General features: G+C 46.9%; 1 protein-coding gene across 1 annotated transcript; it reads right to left on the bottom strand.

Moving 5' to 3' along the window:
• Positions 1–378: 378 nt before the first annotated feature.
• LOC132565787 (carbohydrate sulfotransferase 8-like) lies at positions 379–3,788 on the bottom strand. Its single transcript, XM_060230511.1, has 2 exons — positions 3,693–3,788; positions 379–1,531 (listed from the first exon to the last, which is right to left on the bottom strand). The coding sequence occupies exons 1-2, from the start codon at positions 3,714–3,716 to the stop codon at positions 383–385; spliced, it is 1,173 nt and encodes a 390-aa protein (XP_060086494.1). The 5' UTR covers positions 3,717–3,788; the 3' UTR covers positions 379–382.
• Between the last annotated feature and the right edge of the window lie 4,227 nt (positions 3,789–8,015).

Below are 8,015 nucleotides of genomic sequence, written 5' to 3'. Positions count from 1 at the left end.
GCACACTGTCGAGTGCCATGGCTCCCATGGGCACCATGTTGGCGATCACTCTCCTAGCTGCACCCCCCTGACAGAACTATTCTTCCCAGAGTTCTCTGAAGAAGGGGAATGACTATGTAGCCTGTTGAAGCCTGCTGTGTAGATCTGCCCTTTATCAAATTTGTAAATGGGGGCAATTCACCAGGAATTTCTTTAACACAGACTGGTATAGGAGGATCTCCTAGAACAGGGGTGTCCAACAGTAGCTCTCCAGATGTTTTTTGCCTACAACTCCCATCAGCCCCATGCTGGCTGTGATGGGAGTTGTAGGCAAAAACATCTGGAGAGCTACCGTTGGCCACCCCTGTCCTAGAAGACTGTGCCCAGCAGTTCTCTCTCTCTTTTAGTAGAGGTCTTCAAAAGGCTTGGAGTAGTTAAACATCAGATAATCCATATAATAGAAATCATAGCTGCGTTGCCTTTGAGCAGGGGAAAGCTGTGTGAAATATTGCTGCATAATTTGAGTAGTTGTCCGCTCTTCATCAGAATGTCTGTCTTTAAACCTAGGGAAAGTCAAATTCTGTGGAGCATTAATTAAATGCAGGAAGAAATTGGCGTCTTCTTCCATGGTTTCAAATTTGCCTATAAAATCATAGTCTATCAAACATGGGCTGCAAAGTCTGTTGACGTGATCCCAGTGGATGTCCATCCCCACAGGCCGGTGCACGTCTAGAAGGTACTGAATAAACTCTTTAAATTTCACCCCAGAACCTGTCCTCAATGCTTCTTTGGTGGCATTGACTCGATATCTTGAAATAATGGGTCTGCCAAAAACGGGGTGGTAATAGTTGTTGGGGTGCTCAAACTTGTCTCGAAATGCGGAAACCAGCTTTTCAAAAGGCTCACGGACAAAGAGCATCTTCGTATAAGTGTTGAGCCTGTAGTTGATCCCTTTGCGGTCAAACCCATCCAGCCTTTTTAAGTAATTCCCATAATGCACTGTGTTGTGTTGAATAACTCTGGTGGAGGAGGCCAGCCCATTAAGAACCATGAGTACCCTTTTCCAGTTGGAGCAACCAGCTTTGGGGACTTCGCAATAGAGAATTCGGTATTTATCTTCGACGAATATCCTGGAAACGTGATACGGTGTGATTATGCGTTTGCTGTTGCTCTTGTATTTGGCGCATGTCTCTCTCATGATCCGCTTTCTCTCCCTTTGGGTCTCATAGAGGCTTTTCCATTTGACGTCACTTTTGTCCTCCAATTTTAGAATGGACAGGTTGGGAAAAGAGCCATTGATGGCAATCAGGATGGGGCTCTTCTTGATGACAAATCTCCTCTTCCGCTTATGAGTCCTGGCAGGATTGGCTCCCGCACCTTTTTTCTGATGGTCTTTAATGACAAACAGTATGTTTGGCTTGGTATCTGTGCTTTGATGCTCAGTCTGCCCATTTGGAATTGGGTATAACGAAGCTCTCTGGTTAACAATTGGGAATTCAGCCACTGCATTCCCCTGTATTTTCCCATCCTGATTGTTGCTGGGTACACAGTCCTAATGGGGGGAAAAAGGCCCAAGAAATTACTAAATGAGAGAGCATTCATCACTGTGGACAGCTTGTTCAGTTTAATGGGGCAAGCTATTTGTACGGTTTTAGTTTCGCTTAACGATGGAAAGAAAATGCATTGTCTTACAGGGGGCTTCGGTGGCACTGTAATGATTTTCCCACTCTTTCCTGCGTTTGAATTTATTGTTCTTCACACAAGCATCAATTCTAGAGATAAGCCAGAAAGACCCAGCGAGGAAGCCAGTCTAATTGTTTGGACATATTTTATGAGATATAGTTAGAAAATTCATCTTGGGGTGCATGGGGGTACATCCTCACATATATGTTTCTCAAGGTATGGTTGAACATCGATACCATATGGAAATGAACAGTAATACCAAATAGTACACTTTATTTGCCCAGGTTTGTTTCCTTTGGGTTGCTGCCAATTTTTGCCTAATGTGCCACACCAGGAAAAATGGGTGTGGGGGAGTGAGCATTCCTGTTTAAACATCCAAAGAATTTCAGGAGAATTTCAAATTTTAACCAAGCTGGGACAACTGGACCATGACCATATGGTTTTGACTGTGTGTAGCAGGAGTGGCCAAACTGTGGCTCAGGAGCCACATTTGGCTCTTTCACACATGTTGTGTGGTTCTCGAAGCCCCCACCACCCCATTGGCTGGCTTGGAGAAGGCATTTCTCTCTCTAAATCACTTCTCCAAGCCAAGCCAGCTGGCAGCTTGGACAAGTTAGTTGCTTTCCCCCACTTCCTTCCTTCCTTCCTTCCTTCCTTCCTTCCTTCCTTCCTTCCTTCCTTCCTTCCTTCCTTCCTTCCTTCCTTCCTTCCTTCCTTCCTTCCTTCCTTCCTTCCTTCCTTCCTTCCTTCTTGTCTTTCAGCTCTCAAGCATCTGACATTTATTCTATATGGCTCTTATCTTAAGCAAGCTTGGCTACCTCTGACATGTAGGATGCTGCAGGGACATTACCTCCTTCTTTTTCCCGCACTGAAAAAGGCTATGCATGTACAGTTCACACTGGAAAATGACCATGAATGCATGGGACATTTCCTTTTTGTATGGCATCATGAGAAACCATGAAACTTTCAGGGCTCATGGAACACATATTCAAAATCTTCTTGACTAGTTCCCCTCATTCTCGACTGTAGACTTGGGGAGACAGCTTGGCTTCTTCATGATGGAAATTCTCATGCACTGTATTAGGTTGGATCCCATGCATCTGTTCTGCTGATGGTCATGCTCACCTCCAGCACAAGGAACCTCCTTTCATACAAGAAGCTCTTCTGCTGGAGGCTTTTTCTCCAGAGCAAAGCACACCATTAGCTGAACGGATCTGTGGGATCCAACCCATTGGATTTGCTTATTCTTGGAAGCCCTCGCTCTGCATCTTTTGCTTCTCCATGTATTTCCAGCTTAATGCTACAATGCTGAACATGGAAAGTATTTCCTATGCCAAGGGGCTGTCTGTGAACTGGAGGCCCACCAGTGTCATCAACTTGTACAGGGTTGGGCTGAACCAGTTTTTCTGTGTGGGAGAAATGACGAGGGGTCCTCTTTGGCCACTGAGAAAGGCTATGCAAGAGTCCGTGGAAACTTCATGGACAAAAGCCACGTTGGATGGGTTTTGTAGTAGCAAGGGGACTTGGGTGGGATTCATGGGAAAAACTGGATCCAACTCAGAGAATTCAAGGTCAAGCTGCCCCAAAGCAGGCTTCTAGACAGATAAATACACCACTAGCACTCCATACAAAGAGGGACTTGAAAACAAAAAAACACTGTTGCTTAGGGCCACTAGATGGTGCAGTTTCACCAGGTTTTCTTTCATGCTGGTAAGGCTGGATGACTTCGCACAGGGATTTTTTTTTTTTTTACATTAGTGAAGTTTAATGCAAAATGTAGATATGCAAAAATATTTTCCAGGCAAAGTATGTCAGATTTCGCCAGTGCTAACGATCTACCAGAAGTAGTAGACAGCTTAACAAAGTGGGAGAATTTAATAAGCGAATCTGTATTCTATGGAATCATGTGGTGTCCTCCCTTCTCTGATCACCTCTGCTCATCCAGTTCCTTGCTGCAGGCCACCCTCTCCTCCCGGGTCTTCAAAACTTGAGTCATGGAATGCAACTTCCCCAAACCCTTTTTAACTTACTTTTTTGGGCTGCTGAGATTCCATGTTATATCTTAGTCCTAAAGAAAGAGAGAAGAAAGAAAAAAAACATTATTTTGTTGCGTTGGGATGTTCTTCTCCAGCTCACACAGTTTGCAGCTTTGAGGGCCCTAAATGGCAGAAAGGCAGCACACAACTGTTTAAAATAAATAATAATAAACAAACACAATATTCTTCGGCAACTATTTAGAAAGAAGATGCGACAGTGATAAACACATGTCTAACAAGTTGGGGGGGGGGGCTGCAAGACTTGGGTGTGTGCAGGGCTTCTTTTGTAGAAAAAGTCCAGCAGGAGCGCATTTGCATATTAGGCCACATCCCTTGACATCACCACTGTTTCACAAGGGGCTTTGTTTGTAGAAAAAGTCCAGCAGGAACTAATTTGCATCTTAAGCCATGCCCCCTGACCCCAAGTCAGCTGGAACTGTGTTCCTGTGCGTTCCTGCTCAAAAAAAGCCCTGGGTGTGTGTGTGTGAAGTTCCATCTTCCCCCATTACTGAGCCTGGTGCGGCTCTGCTTTAGAGCCTGGCAGCAGCAGTGGTGGTGCCTGGGAGCCTTTCTAAGCCCAGAGCCTCTCCTGGTCTCCACTGCCACTACAGCTGGGCCTGGAGGGGCTTCTTGCATCCACGGTGGCCTGGCTTGAAGTGGAGTGGATTCCTGTGACAGCTGCCGCCAGTTTTTCTGGTAAGTGCATTCCTATTTTTTAAATTGGAATTTGAACCCCCAGTGTATTTTTTAACATTTCAGTTCTCCAGGTTTGCAGAAGAATCTCGTTAACACCTCCATCCACAGATTTAGGCATCCGCAGATGTTGGCCACACGTCACTATTAAAATCTATAGATTCCGTGGAATTCAAAACTCACTTTGCTTTTGTTGCTTCAATGAAGCAACATATCATAAAACTCCAAACAAGAGGAATGGTCAGGACAAAACATGGGTGGTGCTTTGAAATTCAGTCAGTTCATTTTGGTTTTCTGGAAACCGCCTTTCCCCCAAGGGGTTCATAATGGGCACCTGCTTTGAAACTTATGCATATTCTCTCCAGTAGCTACTGTGGCTGGTTCTGTGTTTGTGGCCCATCAGCTGCTGACACAGACTTGTCCTTGCTAGAGCATCAAATAGAATTGATGGTTCCTTCTGCTGACAACTCCTCTGATCCCATAGGCTCAGGGCTGGTGGGTGGGAGCAGGCAGGGTAGGCAGCTGTCTAGGGTGCTATCCTGCCCTGGGGGCACCACCAGGCACTCCCTTACTCTCCCTTGCCCATGCAGAGCGCTCCTCTGAGCCTGCCTTCAAGGCAGAAGAGTGCTACACAACTGCAATACGGTCTTTGGAGGCTTCCTTGGAAGAGCGCAGTTTTAGCAGTTTTGGGTCGAAAGTGGCTGAGGGGCACCTTCCCATTGCACTGATGAGTGCAATGGGATGGTGCCGCTCGGCTGCTTTCAACCCGAAAGTGGCTGAGCACCACTAAAACCGCGCTCTTTGGAATACTTCCAAGGTAGCCTCAGAAGACTGTACTGCAGGAGAAGGCGGGTGGCGCGGCAGCAGTCTTATGTGCTGCCTGTCGCTCCCTCGTCCCCTGCTTGGCCATTGTGTTTATGTCACTTTTGGTGATGTCATTGTGCTGCATGCATGAAAAGTGCGTGCACAATGACAGCCCCAGGGGAGCTTGCGAGGGGGGGTGGCACGGCATAGGGGTCTGCCTCTAGTGGCGGAACCCCTAGCCCTGGGGCTGGGAAGGCTGGTGGTGGTGGGGGGAAATGAAGGAAAAAACACAGTTGCATTGATTGCATGACATCATTTCTGGGATAAACCAGGAAGTGACATCATGTCACTTTAGAATTCAATGGGAACTCTGTGGCAAAACCACAGAGATTCTGCTTAACCTGGAGTGATGTGATGTCTCTTCCAATTTGCCCTGGAAAATATCATGGTATCACGGTATATCATGCTGTTGATGCAATGGTGCCCCCAAGGTCCCGCCCCCTCAGTTTCTATCCTCAGTCTCAGTAGGATCAAACCACACATTATGTAGGAGATTCATTACCAGGCAAATCATTTAATATTAATGCTGCTCTTCCTCTCCTCTGGATTACTCAGCCACCTTTGATCTTGGTCTGCCAAGAGGGCTCTGCCACCTGCAGCTATATGCCCAGTGGGGCTGGCAGAATCATGGGAGGCAGTAAGAAGAAGAGGATGATATTGGATTTATATCCCACCCTCCACTCCGAAGAGTCTCAGAGCGGCTCACAATCTCCTTTACCTTCTTCCCCCCAACAGACACCCTGTGAGGTGGGTGGGGCTGGGGAGGGCTCTCACAGCAGCTGCCCTTTCAAGGACAACCTCTGCCAGAGCTATGGCTGACCCAAGGCCATTCCAGCAGGTGCAAGTAACCACTACACCAAAGGGCATGGAGTTGCTCTGCCAAGCTGCACTTGCCCAAAACAGCCGTTTCTTCCAGGGGAATTGATCTCTGTAGTGTGGAGATCACTTGTAATTCAGGAGATCTCCAGGCCCCCACCTGGAATTTGGCAAGCAGACTTGCTAATTTCCACCAAGGTGGGGGATCCACTGTCCTCGGCTCTCATTTTCTACTACCACTCCTACAGCAAGAAGGAGAACATGGTGAAAAACAATTGTTGTAGAGTGGTTGAGTGATGTCACTTTGGAGGAAACTCAGAAATTATGTCAGTCTGCTCTAGGAGCTGCTGGAATTTCTATTGTTTTTGCCTTAGATTTTCTGGAAATTCCTAGAGAGGGCTGATGTCACTTCTGTGAAATATTCAGAAGTGACATCTCACCATCACCTTACACTGCCCCCCCCCCCCCATGTCCACTCCCCTGGATGCTCGCAATTCTATTAACGTGTGCTGGGGAACTAGCCACCCTAGCTTAGAAACAGAGGTGGATTTCTAACAGGGCAGTGGTGTGTAGGGGTTTGTGTGGGGAGGTTAATGCTTCCCAGCATTGTGGGCCTGATCAGAATCAGCTCCTGTATGACCACTGTTTAATGTTTAAAGTAAATGTCAGGATCTCCCACACAGTGTAGAGTGTAACCTTCTTGAAATGGGCTTTGGAAAGGCGCCAGACTGTGAACTCCTTATCAAGACACTTTCTCAGTATCAGCTTTTTTGGGGAGGGGCAGTCTCTGCAAAGAGGAGATTCTGGCAGCTATCCAAAAACATGTCAGCAGAGTGAGTCCGTCTCTAAGTGGAGTTCTGTCAACATAAGGATCAGTGCTCATGCAGCAGTGCCAAACATGGCACAGCGCTTATGAGGGCTGACCATTTCCTGCTCTGTCATCTCATTCTGGAATTGCATTATTAAATTAAAAATTATAATGGTGGTGAAAAAAACAAAACCAACGCTCCAATGCTAGTGCTATGTCTTGCAGAAATGGAAATACCTCTTTGGATAACATTCACGTTTTCTTTGCATAAGAGCATTCTGCAATTTGAAAACCAACCCACCCACCAGTTCTGCTAATGGAATGGCTCTTATGCCAACAGGCTACAGGATACCTACTGAAAATTCTGTCCTGCCTTGCATGGTTGTTGTAATGATTATCAAGGCAATATCATTTGTGATTGGCTGTTCGTGTTGCTGTTGCCTTTGGGTTTCAGAGCACCAGAAACAGCTGAGGAAGGGATGGACCAGGTCTGACAAGATCCTGAGAGACCTGCATTCAAATCCCCAGACAGCCGTGAAGCCTGCTGGGTGACCCAAGGACTGTCCCTTTCTCTCTCATCCTACTCTAGCAAACCAAGTTGCTGTGAAGACAGGAGAAGGGGGAAAAGCCACCTATGTTGTCCTGCACTCTTTAGACAAATGGCAGGATTATAGACAGGGAGCCACATCCAAGACACTGCTCAGCACCTGAGTACAACATTTCAGGGGCTGCTGAACTGAAAGGTGTTGGAGCATCCCTAGTAGGGCATGTGAAATCTCCTTGGTCTGATGCTCCAAGTCCTGGGAGCATCCTTATTCAGGTGATGCAGTTCTTAGTCCAAATTGTATCACTCTATAGAAGCCACTACCTGGACCTCATTATCCATGTGTTTGGACTGGCTTCCAAAGCTATTCAGCTAAACAATATCACCCCAGATAGAAAGGGAACAACGCTGCATTGTGCTGGCAGCAGCATCTTGCCAAGCACCGCTCAGCCACACCTTTGGCTTCGGCAGCAGTTAGTCTGTCACAATGCCGACACACCGCTAACAATGCCAGGATCCCTTATTCTCCGCTGGATGCAACCGTAGTGGGTAGACAGGGAGAGAGAGCGAGAAAGAGAGAGCACGCACCACT

Source organism: Heteronotia binoei, unplaced genomic scaffold (genome assembly GCF_032191835.1).
Source record: "Heteronotia binoei isolate CCM8104 ecotype False Entrance Well unplaced genomic scaffold, APGP_CSIRO_Hbin_v1 ptg001683l, whole genome shotgun sequence".
Lineage (NCBI taxonomy): Eukaryota > Metazoa > Chordata > Lepidosauria > Squamata > Gekkonidae > Heteronotia > Heteronotia binoei.
Note: the sequence above shows the minus strand (reverse complement) of the source record. Positions and strands in the feature narration are given on the sequence as shown.

Coding starts and splice junctions, on each gene's coding strand:
- LOC132565787 (XM_060230511.1), bottom strand. CDS start 3,716: ATGGAATCTCAGCAGCCCAAAAAA. Junction 1,532..3,692: donor AATCTCAGCAGCCCAAAAAA/GTAAGTTAAAAA, acceptor TCCCCCCATTAG/GACTGTGTACCCAGCAACAA.